We start from the raw sequence: 14,320 nt of genomic DNA on the forward strand, positions 1-14,320 counted from the left end.
TTTTGTTATCTCTTGATTTTCCTTCATCTTTAAGCTAAAGCCAAACATTTTTTAAACACTTTCTTACATTCTTTATCAGTATACACACTCAAGGAAATGTGGGCATTTATATCTATATGAATAAATATATATAAAATAGTCTGAGTTCAGCTCTGCACAATTGTAATCAGGTCTATTATGTATAATTCTTGTTATGAATATATATTGAGTATTTGAATAAATAAATTAAATGAATTCTGCTGCATAAAACTTGAAGCATGATGAGATATTAGCTCATAAAAAAACTCAGCTCCTCAAGAAAAATTACAAAGAAATATTCCTTCTTAGTGCATAGAGTCATTGTCTTGAATATCACTTATATTTAAAGACAGTACTATATTATACACATTTACCATTGGCTCAAGTTATAAAAGTTCAAGCCAAGCTAAGCTTGCAGCATTATTAACCTAAACCCTTTCAAAATTATATTTCCAAACATAATTTATATAATTAGCAATAATATCTAATTATTCAGTTACCTAAATATAAAAGTTCTTATCCCTAAGATCTGGAGAGCCATGAGCTGAAATTCATGACTCGAAATTCCCACGCCCCAACCAATTTGCAAATCAATAAACTGACAATCCAAACAGCATTTACATACATTTTATTTACAGTTAAGTCTTAATGATCTTTCCAGTATTCATCTACTATATATATTCCTTTCGTCCAAGGCCAAGCGGTAGTTGTATTCTTGGAAGAGTTCGGGTGCCACTCGATAGGGTTGATCAATAAGAGACAATCGAATGGGCGTCTGGCAAGAAGAGGAGCTATAGGCAGCTGCTGGTGGTGTTGGCTGTGGTGCTGGTGGCGCTACATAGGCAGGAGCTGGAGCTGGTGCTGGGGTTGGTGCTGGGGCAGGTGCCGTTGGGTAACTATAGAAAGGCACGCTCCATATGGGCATGTAACCTGCGCATGTGGGTGCATTACAAGGTGCGGGTGGTGCTGGATGTGGGGCATAAGCAGGATTTTCTAGTGGTGCTGGAGCTGGTTGCTCGTAAAGCTGCTGTGCTGGTGGTGGTGGTGGCTGTTCTGTTGGCTTCTCATAGTTTAGCTCCGACTGTTTCAACTGGTTGGCCAGTTCATCCTTAGCAGCGGGCGAGGTCGACAAATAAATAATGGGTTGATATACGATTTGCGGTGGCTGTGCACCACTGTAGGTCTTGGCAGGTTGCGCATACTCTTCCACTTTGCTGTAGCTCTCTGGTGCTGGTGCTGGTGCTGGGGCAGGCGACTCAGGCTCATAGCTCGGTTGTGGTGCCGGTGGTTCATAGCCGGCGGCTGGCGGCTCAGGCGTCGCGTATTCTACAGCTTGTGGTGGCGGTGCTGGTACTGGTGCTGGTGCCACATAGCCTGCATCTCCATCGCCGGGACCATCGTAGCTGGGGTTGGGCGTCTCATAGCCGCCGCTAGGTGGCGCTGGTGCCGCATTGTAGTCAACTGGAGCCGCTGGCTGTGGCTGCTGAGGCTGTGGCTGTGGCTGCGGCTCAGATGGACCATAACCTTCGCCGCCATAGCCAGGAGCAGGTGCTGGAGCATAATTGTTCAGCGGCTGCTGGCCACCACACTGGCCGCACTGACCCGCACACGTATTGCCCCACAGATCGGGCAGTTTCTTGAACAGTTGCATTTGCTTAAAGGGATCCAGTTGGTTCAGCTGCAATCCATTGCAGTTGTTATTCGGGATGACAGGTAAGCCGGGCGGCAAATTATTATTGTAGAGCAAATTATTGTTGTTGCCGTTGCAGCAATTGTTTTGTCGAAATAAGTCTTCCCACCACTTCATGAGCGATCGATTCGTACGCTTCAGTTCAACATTTGGACCCACTGTGGAGCCCGCATCGGCCATCAGGTAGTACAAGGGCTGGCCAGGTGTTGCAATGCTATTGGACATGCTAGCTTCATCGCGCTGGAGCGCCTGCGCCTCTGCGCACCAACCAATGAGGCAGCAGCAACCGCAGAGCAATGCGACCTGCAAACAGTTCCAGGAATTGTGCATTTTGCGTTGACGTTTCCAAATTTAACCTCGTGTCGCGAATTCCCAACTGCAACTATTCGAACAAACTTCGATTGCATCGAAATAATCGTCCAAAGTGGCCCAAAAAAGTGCTAGACTTGCACCTAAATACCCTGACCACTGAAGGCGTCACAACTTGGGCATAGTTGGCTAGAGAAACTAGTCAAACTAGTCTGATATACCTACATCTATATCTATATCTATATCTATATCTATATCTATATCTATATCTATATCTAATCTATATCTATATCTATATCTATATCTATATCTATATCTATATCTATATCTATATCTATATCTATATCTATATCTATATCTATATCTATATCTATATCTATATCTATATCTATATCTATATCTATATCTATATCTATATCTATATCTATATCTATATCTATATCTATATCTATATCTATATCTATATCTATATCTATATCTATATCTATATCTATATCTATATCTATATCTATATCTATATCTATATCTATCTATATCTATATCTATATCTATATCTATATCTATATCTATATCTATATCTATATCTATATCTATATCTATATCTATATCTATATCTATATCTATATCTATATTATATCTATATCTATATCTATATCTATATCTATATCTATATCTATATCTATATCTATATCTATATCTATATCTATATCTATATCTATATCTATATCTATATCTATATCTATCTATATCTATATCTATATCTATATCTATATCTATATCTATATCTATATCTATATCTATATCTATATCTATATCTATATCTATATCTATATCTAATCTATATCTATATCTATATCTATATCTATATCTAATCTATATCTATATCTATATCTATATCTATATCTATATCTATATCTATATCTATATCTATATCTATATCTATATCTATATCTATATCTAATCTATATCTATATCTATATCTATATCTATATCTATATCTATATCTATAATCTATATCTATATCTATAGGGTATCTGAGCTTCTACCTTCCCTTGCATTACTTTAATTATTAACAATATTCATCGACGACCTGAAGAATCGTTTGGTTTTTCATGAATTTCGCAATGGATGTGTTCTAACCCGGTTAGTAGAAATCCAATCGCAAGAGCTGTGCCAATTCTGGTCAGAGCTTACTCAACCCAAGAGCTTGACAATGGTCGAGGTACATTGACTTGGAGTCTAAATTGGATTTGTATTATATATACATATATATATTTATATTTTTTTATATATTTATTTAGTTTTGGTTTTGTTTATTTAAATTGTGTTACGTGCTTAACATGAGCAATCAGCAGATTGCAGCTAAGCGCTGAGCTCCACTGGGCCCGACTTGTTGCCAGCAAGTAAATGGGTTCCTGTTTGGTCCGTGAAGCGTAGCTGCTATACAGACGTGCGCCAGTGTAAGACAAAATGCGCAAAGCCCCCAACGGAAGTATATAATACATCAAAGAAAAGGTATAAAAAATAAACTGCATAATAAATATGTACAAGAGTATTTATATAAAATACTTCCTTAAGTGGCCATTGGCTTATTCATCGGCAATAAACTGGGCGTCAAATACACCATTGACTTGGAAGACTCCGATCGAGCACAAAGCGTAGACTCAAATTAAATAAGTAAGAGTGCTCTAGACGCAAGTGAACAGCTCGTAGATACCCTGTAGATTGGTTGGGAATGCAGTTGTATCTGAAATATATGATTAAGCCTGGTTTCAACTGAGCTTAAGACGTAGTTTTGAAATAAAAATAATAAAATATATATAAATAAATTAATAAATATATTTACATATTTTTATTAAAAAAATTTATTTTTGGTACTTGATTCACAATTATAAAAAATATACTTATACACATGTTCATTAAAAAAAATATTATTTTTTTGGCATTCATCGACTCAGAAATAACAATGGTGCAGACAGAATAAATTATAGGCACTGCTAATTGGAGAAATCTCTCCATTAGCCAATATAATAGCATGCACTAAATATGTTATAAAATTGCTCATATATATTATTTATTTATATATAATAATCTAGAGTATTGTATAATAATAATTGATAAGAGATTTTCACAATTCAGCAACGAAATTAAAAATTAAAATATATTAAATTATTAAATATATATATATATATATATATATATATATATATATATATATATATATATATATATATATATATATATATATATATATATATATATAATTTAATATATTTTAATTTTTAATATATATGTATATATATAATATATATATACATATATATATATATATTTGTAGCAAATATTCCGTCGACTCTAACTGCAAGTGATTCAGAAGGCGCTGCCAAAGAGCTTGAATCATTTCCTTCTTTAAACCCATAGCAATACATTTAAATATAAATTTGAATATAGTAAATTTATATGCAGTTAGTCAACTATATGTGAATAACAATTTAAAGCATAATTATAGAATATAAACACTCGATTTATATCAAATCAAATATTAAAAGCAGCAAATGTTAGATGTAACTGTTTTTATTTTTATTAAATTTTTGGTTTCTATATGAATATGTATTTATTATATATGCTTTTATTTATTATATATATTTTTATTTATTATATACATTTTTATTTATTATATATATATTATTAATTAATATATTTTTATTTATTATATACATTTTTGTTTATTATATATATTTTTATTTATTATATATTTTTATTTATTATACATATATTATTAATTAATATACTTTTATTTATTATATATATTTTTATTTATTTATTATATATTTTTATTTATTATATATTTTTATTTATTATACATATATTATTAATTAATATATTTTTATTTATTATATATATTTTTATTTATTTATTATATATTTTTATTTATTATATATATTTTATATATTTTTTCTCAGATACTATGCATCTGTCAATGTATTTTCCAATGCTCGAAGCACTTCAGAGAATTATCTGATTTGTGATTTTCTTCAGTTATTCCTGCGTCCTTATCTGCTCAAGGCAGGAACAACAAAAACTTAGGGCAGGGACGTCTGGTATTATGTTGTTAGCAACATCATGATTGTGTCTTGGCCAAAGACACTCCAAAGAATGTCATAGCAAAACAGATGTCAAATATTAACTTAATGTTAAAATTGACAAATGTGTTAACATAACTGAGTCACATGAGCAGCGAGTTAAACACATTCAAAGTTGAATAAGGCCAGATTTGAGATACTTTTTGAGCAGACCTCGCACGATAGCAAGCACGATTTTGTCCTATTTTATGCAGAGTTGGCTTAGAATAGTATATAAATACACAGAATTCAGTTAACTATGAATTTATGAACTGCAAAACATTGAGCCAAAGACGATACTCAGTTGTGCCTTTGGAAGAATGGAAAGCACTTCTTGGCTTTATACATATCTGTATCTATCTATATCTTATATCTGAACATACACAGCGCTCTCTTCGAAGTTAAATAACTAATTGGCTTTATTGTTGTTTAGTTTTTTTTTGCACAGTGTAAAAACTTATACTAGTTAAGATCTACAATCGGTGAAGATATTTGCGCTTCTGGGAACTATTGTTGCTGTAGCGTGCATTTTGACGCTTGCGCTTGTTGTCGGCCTTCAGTTTTTCCTCTCCTTTCTTGATCAGTTGTTCGGCATTGAGAGCTGAGTCCGAATCCTCGTCATCGTCGGCCTGAGAAGATGACTTTGGCGCTTCGGTGTTTTCGTGCTCATCTTCATCGTCGTCCTCCTCGCTTTCGCCTTCGCCTTCGCCGTGGTCAGCTTCAACTTTTTTCTGTTCATCCGATTCAGGGGTGGCACCAACAGTTGATTCAGTTGGCTGCAAGCTGTCCTTAGTAGTTGGCGCTTTTGTGGAGCTGCTGGACAAGTTCTGGGTAAAGACATTGGGCAGCGCTGCTGTTGTCGCTGTTGTCGTTGACGTTGCACTCACGTCGGGTGCACCGAACAGGCGCAGTCTGGTGGGCTGGTGAGTCGTTGGCACTGGATCTCCTAGAATTCTATTAAAAGGATTAAATCGATTCAGACTGCCGAACGGACCAAAGGGATTCAGAACTGGCGCTATGCCAAATGGTGCACCCACTTGTGGAGACATGCCGAAAGAGGCGCCAACCTCAGGAGCTCCGATGCCATAAGCCGGTCCAGCATGCGAGCCCATTCCAAAGGCAGACCCCACATGAGGCGATGCCAAGCCAAAATGTGGCGCTACCTGTTGATTCATGCCGTATGGCGAACCCATTTGTCCCGCCAAGCCGAATGGTGCCCCAAAGGGATTGCCCACCATTGAGTCACGTGCCGCAGAGGCAGGCCCTGAGCCAGGCACAGCCAAGTAATGCGTCGGCTGCTGCTGGCCATAGCAGGGCATGGCTATAATCACAGGCTGCAAGCTGGGGCACGGAGCAGGCGTATTGAAGCTAGCCGTGGAGTCCGAAGGCGTCGGACACGGACAAGAATTGCAAACATTGCTGTCCACAGTCGAGGCCTGGCCGTAGGGCACAACGGAGCCACTCTTCGAATTGCCATTGTAATTGGGCTGCCCCGCCGGCTGGATTTGTGCTGGTGCATAGGCTGGCAAATATCCTGGACATGTTTGACCAACTGGCAGCTCCGCAGGCGCTGCAGGCTGTGCAGGCGCCGTCAGCGGCTCATTCTGGTCCAAGCTGGCATAGAAGGTGCGCATGATCGGATCATCGTAATAGGGAGGCGGCTGTGTTGCAACGGTCGGCTGCTGCAGCTGCGTCTGCATCAGTGGCATCCACACCAGTGGCGGTGCAATGCCCACCATCGAGTCCATGCCAGCAGTGGGTCGCCTGTACTGCAAGTTGAGCTCCTCCGGTCGAAAGCCCACATCGGGCACAGCCAGCACATCCTCACCCAGTCCGGCATGATAGCGCCTGCCGTCGACTAGTGAGTCATAGGCATTGCCATGGCCATTGCTATTGCTCGCTTGGCCGCTAGAAGGCTGCGATTTTGGTAACGGCGCTCCCTGTGCAGCTGATGGTATTTTCTGAGCTGCTGCATCAGCATATGCAGTGGCCGTGGCCGCTGGGCGTGCGCCTGCTGCATTTCCGCGTGCAGCTGCTGCTGCGCTGCCTGCACCTGGGTAAGGTACTGCTGCCATGCCATATGATTGCGGAGCAGGCGCAGATGCATAGGCAGCAGCAGTGGATCCAAAATTGGCGGCATGGGGTTCAGAATATGACGTCGCTGGCGTCGCCTTCGGCGTGGACTCTTCATAGTTGGGCCCGATCGGATAAAACCCAGCCCCAAAGCTGGGAAACGATGGAAACGGCGTCTGAGCATATTGTGGATTATTTGGCGCCGCTTGTTGCTCTGGCTGCTGATAGCTTTGCATGGGTTGTTGCATCTGCGGCTGATCGTCGCCACGTGAGAAGTCGGTGCCCTTGCACATGAAATAGGGCTCCTCCTGCGGTCCGCTGGGCTTGATCTCCACACAAATTGTGGTCAACGTACGCTTGTTGCGATGCAGCGCCTCCAGCTGCTGTTGCTGCGCCGGCTGCTCTTGGGCCAGCCCAAGTGCCAGCGCGCACAGCAGCAGCAGCAGCAGCAGCTTCAAGTGCTGTGAATAATTGACCATTGCTTCCGCTTACTAACTTCCGTTGCTGCCGACTGCACTGCTTTTATACTCTGGAAGTGTTGCAATCGTCAAAGAGAGTACTACAAGAGTTAGACTCCCCAATGGATGTGAATCTGAAACTCCCACAACTCACCCACCGAATTCTGTGTAATCTTTCGCAATCCGTGCTACAGTTCTGGGTGCAGTTATGGCTTAGCCCTTTCAGCTGCACGGGTAATTGAAGTTTCTTTCGCTCGAAATTCGTAACACTGAATAAACACCTTTAAAGCTCTGCATGGTGCACGAACCTCAGCCAGAGGGTTCAATATGAACTGACTACACTAAAACATGGCAAAGTCGCGCAAATTTACTGAAGCAGAATAATATAATATACAATATAATAATAATATATTATACAATAAAATTAGATCTTGTAATTTATTATTGTTTAGCTCATAATCCTTACAGCTAAGATATAATACTAAAACTTTGCTTATATATAAACATTTTATTATTTTATTATCAAGTGCATTTTTATTAATTTGCTAAAAGCATTTCAGTTTCAATTTAAGAGTATTTCGACGTTGTTATAGCTGTTTCTTTAGTTTAGTTCTTTCATTAAACATTCAACATTAATTTGAAATTTCAGCACTTTTTAGCGCACTTCAATTTCGCGTGTTGCAGTTCAACAAACTCTCAAATTGCCGTTCAGTTTGTCCAGTCAACATTACCTACACAGCTAATAAAATATAGATAAACACGTATATATAGAGATATATATATATATATACATATATATGATATATACCTACATGTATAGAGAGCTATTGAGTGTTAGTCAAATTGGTCAGTTGGTCAGAGAGTATTGGATTTCATCAAAGTGTTTTATAGTTCAGCATAAACTGACCTGACTCAGCAGCCAAAAGTGTTTGAGTGCGAGGCTCTATTAGTAAGCAAGCTGAGCTGCTGAGAGCTGAGCAGCTCATCTAGCAATGTTCGCAGCCAAATATAAATCGTGCGTGTGTCGGGAATTTCAAATTAAGCAGCTCCCCCAGCCGGGCCTGTCGTACCCCTGCGTGCAGCCACAAAACGTCACCTTCATTTAACAAAAGTGCTAAACGCTCTTCAGCGAGAGGCAGGGAGCAAGCCAGGCAGCGAGTTCAAGGCAGTAGGAAACGCCAGTTTCGCATAATATATAGGTGTAATATGTATGGGCGCGTGCTCTGCAACGTTTTTGTTGTTCCCTCGCTGTCTGTCTGACTGACTGACAGCGCCACTTACTCACTCATTTGCTCATTCAGCGGCGGCATAGACAAAGTGGCTGGCTCTATGGCCAACTCCCCTCATTGACTGGCGCACTGACTGACTAACTGGCTGTCTGGCTGGCTGGCTGGAAGCCACACCCAAGTCGAGGACGTGGCGTATTTCGAGGGTAGCCTGCGTTGCCGTTGCACGGCAGCACAACATGTGTTGGCACACACAAAAACACACATGCATACACACACACACACACACATTCTAATCATCATTATTTTCAATAAGCAGTTTATGCAACCACCCCACGACGGCCCCTTATACTCTTCCCACCTATCTTAAGTTTTGGGCGCGGTCGTTGTGGCGTGCAATGTCATCGTCATCAAGTTCTTCGTTCTTTTTAATTTGCCATATCTACCTTATCGCCTATAGTTTTCATACCATTTACCCACTGAAAGTTACCACCATAGGGTATAATAATCTTGTGCAAATATATGAAACAGGGCATCTGACGTAAAAAAGGAGCAGCTTCTACACAGTGTAGAACACTTCAACATATTTAAGAAAAAGCTTTGAATAACTCTCTTATATTCATGCTCTCTCCACCTTCAACGTATTAAGCGGCAAATGCAAATGCAAATATGCGCCATTTTGAAAAAGCTCTGCAGCAAAAAAAAAATGTACTATGTACAAACATGCATACATATGTATACATGTAGATTTGTTAATAAGATGTGTGCACATTGACACACTGAATTTGAACTTTAATTTCAAATTTTTACTTTGAAAGATGAACAGTAGAAATAACGAGTACACACGATGGTCGATCAAAGATGCATACATGCACAGTCTTTTTTCACCGAGTTGGTGTAAACACTAATCCAACTTACATATCTTACTCGCTCTCTCACGCCATTGACAGGCACGCTCCTTGTCGGAGTGTTCTCTGCATGAGGTAACGGGATCAAAAGCATCAGCGCATTAACGTAAGCGCAAGCTACAGATGATGTGCATGAATAAACTCTCTGTATGTCTCTCTTTGCAAGTAATACAGCATAACAAAATAATAACAGGATCTAAAGCATCAGCAACCACCGCATTGCCCACTCTTTGGATAACTCTCTCTTCAGTCCGCTTTTTGCTGACACGCAAATTGGCGCAGTAAAGGATATACTCTAGTGCATACTCCTAAGTCTAGCTGGCTGAATATGAACCAATTTATAGATATGAACCAATTTTAAGTTAAACAAATGTGCAATTATCTGAATAAATTTACAATTTATATGTTCTGCATTTCATAATATTTTTTGCAACAATTTACAATTTTCAGTGAAAAATCGTTACTTCCGGACTCTATATAAATCATTATACGGAGACCTGCGGCTGCCACCCACTTTCACTCTCTTCAGACGCTTTCTCTGGTGATGGTTGCTTTGTACTCTGAAAGTATCACAATCATCAAAGAGAAAACTTCCCTTTGCTGGTAAACTTAAATTTCTGCAACTCGTTAAGAGATCTATGGAATCTTACGAAATCTTTTTGAATATGTATTTTTTAATTTCTTTAAGAAGAAATTCGGAACAGTGAAGATACCCAATACAAAAATAATCTCTAAATTCAGACAGAACAACTCAACAGATATTCCCCTTAGTTAGTTATCATGTACGTACATGAGAAATATTGGATTTTAAAACCAAAGTAATTTTGTAAAGCTGCTTGTCCGATTTTTATTTTAAATTTTCAGTATGCCTAACATATATTTGATTGAGCACACATACAGAGAAATTTTAGTTTTAGTTATTAATTTTTATATTACGTTATTTAAAAATGAATGATAAACCGTTGTCGAAATATCCAAATGAAAGCAGGTCCCAAGACCACATGTCAGTTCCGCAACATGGCCTAACGTTTGTATCCACCAATGTTAGAACTCCCTTTTTGGAGCTCTACATAACGTCGGTGGTGTCAGCATGGATTCCCGAGTTAGTCTGTTATCCGATGGATTTAATGAAGACCCGAATGCACATTCAGGGCGAGAAGGCAAGCAAGACGTATTCGAATTTGAAGAAGGTTAGCACGCTTGGCACTGCGATAGGCATCGTCCGCAATGAAGGCATACTACATGTCTACGGCGGTCTTTCAGCCATGTACTTTCGCCACTCGCTATTTACGGGCATGAAGATGTATTTCTATGATACATTGCGTGATGCATTGATCATACAGGATCGGGACGGCAAGCCCAAGCTGACATTTTTGCGCAGTGCCTTTGCTGGCATGTTCTCAGGTGGACTTGCAAATTTTATTTCCTCTCCCGCCGACCTGGTCAAGGTGCAAATGCAAATGGAGAGCAGCCGACGCTTATTGGGGGAACCGCCACGAGTCAACAATGTTCCACAGGCTCTAATATCCTTCTACAGAAAGGGTGGTATAAGAGGCCTTTGGAAGGGATGTGTTCCAAATGCTCTGCGAGCATCGCTTGTGACCCTCGGTAAGTAGCAGCAGGTGCAAAAGCAGGAGAATTAAAAACTCCATGAGCTATGCCAAAAATGTAGCGGTTATCGATGATCAGTCGAAAGTTTGGGCATATCTAATATCTATGTGTGTAGAAATACTAAGGGTATTCCCTGTCTTTAAATCAAATATTCAAATATTTAAGCCACGACTGACCCGACTGTGTAAGTGTGTATGTGTGAGCATGTGTGTTTGTATGTGTAGAAGGCTGCCTAAGCGCAGCCGAACGTCAAATGTACATTAAGCAGAGCGCGTGTGTGCTTGTATTGGTTGCTGTCCAAACGCAGCTGCTGTAAAGCGTGTGTATGTGAGTGCATGTGTAGTAGACGCAACCGAACAACTGCGCAGTAAGCAGAGCGCATGCGTGTGTGTGTGCGTGTATTGTTTGCTGCCCAAGCGCAGCGGCTGCAGAGCGCCCAAGTGTGTATGTGTGTGTGCATGTGTAGTAGGCTGAACAAACACAGCCGCAGTAAGCAGAGCGCGGGCTTATGCGTGAGAGTAAATCTGTGTATGTGTGTATATAGGCAAGTGTATTTGCTATGTATGTGTAGTGATTGGTGCATCATCGCTTCGCCGAGCTCAGGGTGTCTCCCAGTCGAGCTGTCTCGACTAAAGCTCTTCTCCTTGCCTATATCTAATGTACCTTTTCCATTACCATTACCTTTACCTTTTACTTTTCAGGCGACATTAGCTTCTACGATCTCAGTAAACGGAAAATGATGGCTCTTTTTGAATTGCCAGATGATCGACGGGTTCAGTTTATGGGTGCAATGATAGCCGGTTTCGCGTGCGCCGTGCTTAGCACACCAATGGACGTAGTCAAGTCGAGAATCATGAATCAGCCAATCGATGAGAACGGACGAGGAATACATTACACAGGTACTATAGATTGTTTCCGAAAGCTGATCCAGAAAGAAGGTGCCTTTGCCATGTACAAAGGCTTTTTTCCCTACTGGTTGCGCATAGGTCCATGGACATTAATCTTTTGGACATCCTTTGAACAAATTCGTAGATTCCGTGGTGACGAAGGATATTAGTACTAAATTAGTGTGCCACGGGCACACAGTCGTGTTAAAAGTTACTAATGTCAAAATTAGTTTTATTTTGTCGTTTGATTTCAATAAAGTATCATTTTCAAATTATATAAACAATGAAAGGAGATGACATTGATTACTGGAACTTGAAGGCCTCGGCGACGCCACCAACTCCAAAGCTCGTAGCCAATTCCCAGGAGGAGATCAATTTGAAAAACCTATTCATGCTCTATATCAACACTTTCATTGGCGCCAACATTGCGGAGGGATGTATGTATTCCTTGGATGTGGGCAAGACGCGGATGCAAGTGTATGGCGAGGAGCAGAAGAAGACGGGGGGCAAGCACCGCAAGATGTTTAGGACACTCTATGGAATTGCGACTGAGGAGGGCCCGAAGGCCTTGTACTCTGGATTCTCGGCAATGGTTCTACGGAATTTCATATTCAATTCGATGCGCGTAATGCTCTACGATATATTTCGCCGACGATACATCTATGTCGATACGAATCAACAGGAGTGCATACGCATACATCACGCCTTCCTCTGTGGCAGTGCAGCCGGATGTGTGGCCCAAGCATTGGCCAATCCCTTCGACATAGCCAAGGTACGCATGCAAATGGAGGGCAGGCGCAAACTGTTGGGCCTGTCGCCGCGCAGCACCAGCTTTCCCAATGTGCTGAACAGCATCTACAGGAAGTCCGGTGTGGTCGGCATGTGGCGCGGCGTCGTTCCCAGCTGCATGCGTGCCTGCCTCATGACTGCCGGAGACGTTGGCGCCTACGATCTGTGCAAACGCAACCTGAAGAAACATTTGGGAATGCACGAAGGTATAGCCCTGCGCTTTGCGTCATCAATGGTCGCCGGACTAGTGGCCAGTGTGCTCAGCAATCCTGCGGATGTTATCAAGTCGCGCATGATGAACCAGCCCACGGATGAAAAGGGCAAAGGACTTTACTACAAAAACTCGCTTGACTGTGTGGTGAAATTATTAAGAGAGGAGGGCTTCTTCAATCTCTACAAAGGGCTAATTCCCTGCTGGCTAAGGTTGGGGCCCTGGTCGGTCCTCTTTTGGCTATCCGTGGAGCAGTTGCGCGTCTTAGAAGGACAAACTGGTTTCTAATACTCAACAAATCATCTTGTTATCCAAAATTCAGAGTTCAAGTATCCTCAAATTGTGAAGTGATCGTTTTTAACATGTCATATTTTCTATGTGCCAATTTCTATTTTAAGATCTCGCAATTGTTCCAATTTGACACGCCTGCACATATATATATATATATATATTTATATATAAGTTTGGCTCAACTGCAAGTGAAATAGTTTTTATAATTAGTCAAGCCACATCATAAGAAAAGGAAGAATTGTATTTCCCGATCACATCGTACAAGTAATCTCGATGTTACCCATACGAAAACTGACTGTGCTGCACGACTAGCAGATACCCTGCCATGTGTTTCCAGTATTATATACGTATAAACAAAATTTGAATATTCATTACATGAATACATCTATTGTGGCATTCAAGTTACACTTAAACGAGAACGTCAACATATCAACTTTTATCGGCAACGGAATTCGGAATTCGACGAATGAAAAAAAATCAGAAAATTTCAATACACCGTAAAATTAATTTGTGAATTCGATTTTTTAATTAAAAAGCCAAACATAATTTTAATTATTAAATAAATTTAAAATGTTTAGTAATTCAAGTTAAAATATGAGCCAGCTTTATTTTATTTAAGTTTGCAAATTTAAGTTAAATGACAGCTCGGATGGGAGAGAAAACACTGCAAAAAATTATATGCACGTGTCTATAAATTAAAATTTGAATTCCAAGCTTAAATAAATCA

At 40.1% G+C, this 14,320-nt stretch overlaps 4 protein-coding genes and 1 long non-coding RNA gene across 6 annotated transcripts; 3 read left to right on the plus strand and 2 right to left on the minus strand.

Annotated features, from left to right (window-relative positions):
• Nucleotides 1-629: 629 nt before the first annotated feature.
• LOC111602264 (extensin) lies at nucleotides 630-2,085 on the minus strand. Its single transcript, XM_023319259.2, has one exon. The coding sequence runs from the start codon at nucleotides 2,036-2,038 to the stop codon at nucleotides 683-685; it is 1,356 nt and encodes a 451-aa protein (XP_023175027.2). The 5' UTR covers nucleotides 2,039-2,085; the 3' UTR covers nucleotides 630-682.
• Nucleotides 2,086-3,212: 1,127 nt separating this feature from the next.
• Nucleotides 3,213-3,668, plus strand: LOC111602347. The gene is made up of 3 exons (XR_002751609.2): nucleotides 3,213-3,239; nucleotides 3,319-3,532; nucleotides 3,596-3,668. It is a non-coding gene; the product is annotated as an uncharacterized LOC111602347 (long non-coding RNA).
• Nucleotides 3,669-5,558: 1,890 nt separating this feature from the next.
• On the minus strand, nucleotides 5,559-7,928 carry LOC111602256 (skin secretory protein xP2). 2 transcript variants are annotated; one of them, XM_030223213.1, is made up of 3 exons: nucleotides 7,825-7,928; nucleotides 6,177-7,741; nucleotides 5,847-6,093 (listed from the first exon to the last, which is right to left on the minus strand). In XM_030223213.1, exons 2-3 carry the CDS (start codon nucleotides 7,689-7,691, stop codon nucleotides 5,929-5,931), a joined length of 1,680 nt encoding a protein of 559 aa, XP_030079073.1. In that variant the 5' UTR covers nucleotides 7,692-7,741; nucleotides 7,825-7,928; the 3' UTR covers nucleotides 5,847-5,928. The 2 variants fall into 2 exon arrangements, with proteins under 2 accessions (XP_023175017.2, XP_030079073.1); XM_023319249.2 differs by having other exon boundaries at nucleotides 5,559-7,741.
• Nucleotides 7,929-10,634: 2,706 nt separating this feature from the next.
• Nucleotides 10,635-12,557, plus strand: LOC111602204 (mitochondrial uncoupling protein 4C). Its single transcript, XM_023319174.2, has 2 exons — nucleotides 10,635-11,412; nucleotides 12,117-12,557. Exons 1-2 carry the CDS (start codon nucleotides 10,752-10,754, stop codon nucleotides 12,470-12,472), a joined length of 1,017 nt encoding a protein of 338 aa, XP_023174942.1. The 5' UTR covers nucleotides 10,635-10,751; the 3' UTR covers nucleotides 12,473-12,557.
• On the plus strand, nucleotides 12,499-13,761 carry LOC111602205 (mitochondrial uncoupling protein 4C). Its single transcript, XM_023319175.2, has one exon. The coding sequence runs from the start codon at nucleotides 12,586-12,588 to the stop codon at nucleotides 13,588-13,590; it is 1,005 nt and encodes a 334-aa protein (XP_023174943.1). The 5' UTR covers nucleotides 12,499-12,585; the 3' UTR covers nucleotides 13,591-13,761.
• The last annotated feature ends 559 nt before the right edge of the window (nucleotides 13,762-14,320 follow it).

This window comes from Drosophila hydei, unplaced genomic scaffold, assembly GCF_003285905.1.
Source record: "Drosophila hydei strain 15085-1641.00,03,60 unplaced genomic scaffold, DhydRS2 tig00000149-arrow-pilon, whole genome shotgun sequence".
Lineage (NCBI taxonomy): Eukaryota > Metazoa > Arthropoda > Insecta > Diptera > Drosophilidae > Drosophila > Drosophila hydei.

Excerpts from the sequence above, each read along its gene's own strand:
- LOC111602264 (XM_023319259.2), bottom strand. The coding sequence starts at position 2,038 with ATGCACAATTCCTGGAACTGTTTGCAGGTCGCATTGCTCTGCGGTTGC.
- LOC111602256 (XM_023319249.2), bottom strand. The coding sequence starts at position 7,691 with ATGGTCAATTATTCACAGCACTTGAAGCTGCTGCTGCTGCTGCTGCTG.
- LOC111602204 (XM_023319174.2), top strand. The coding sequence starts at position 10,752 with ATGAATGATAAACCGTTGTCGAAATATCCAAATGAAAGCAGGTCCCAA. Across the intron at positions 11,413-12,116 it reads AGCATCGCTTGTGACCCTCG|GCGACATTAGCTTCTACGAT; the intron begins GTAAGTAGCAGC and ends TTTACTTTTCAG.
- LOC111602205 (XM_023319175.2), top strand. The coding sequence starts at position 12,586 with ATGAAAGGAGATGACATTGATTACTGGAACTTGAAGGCCTCGGCGACG.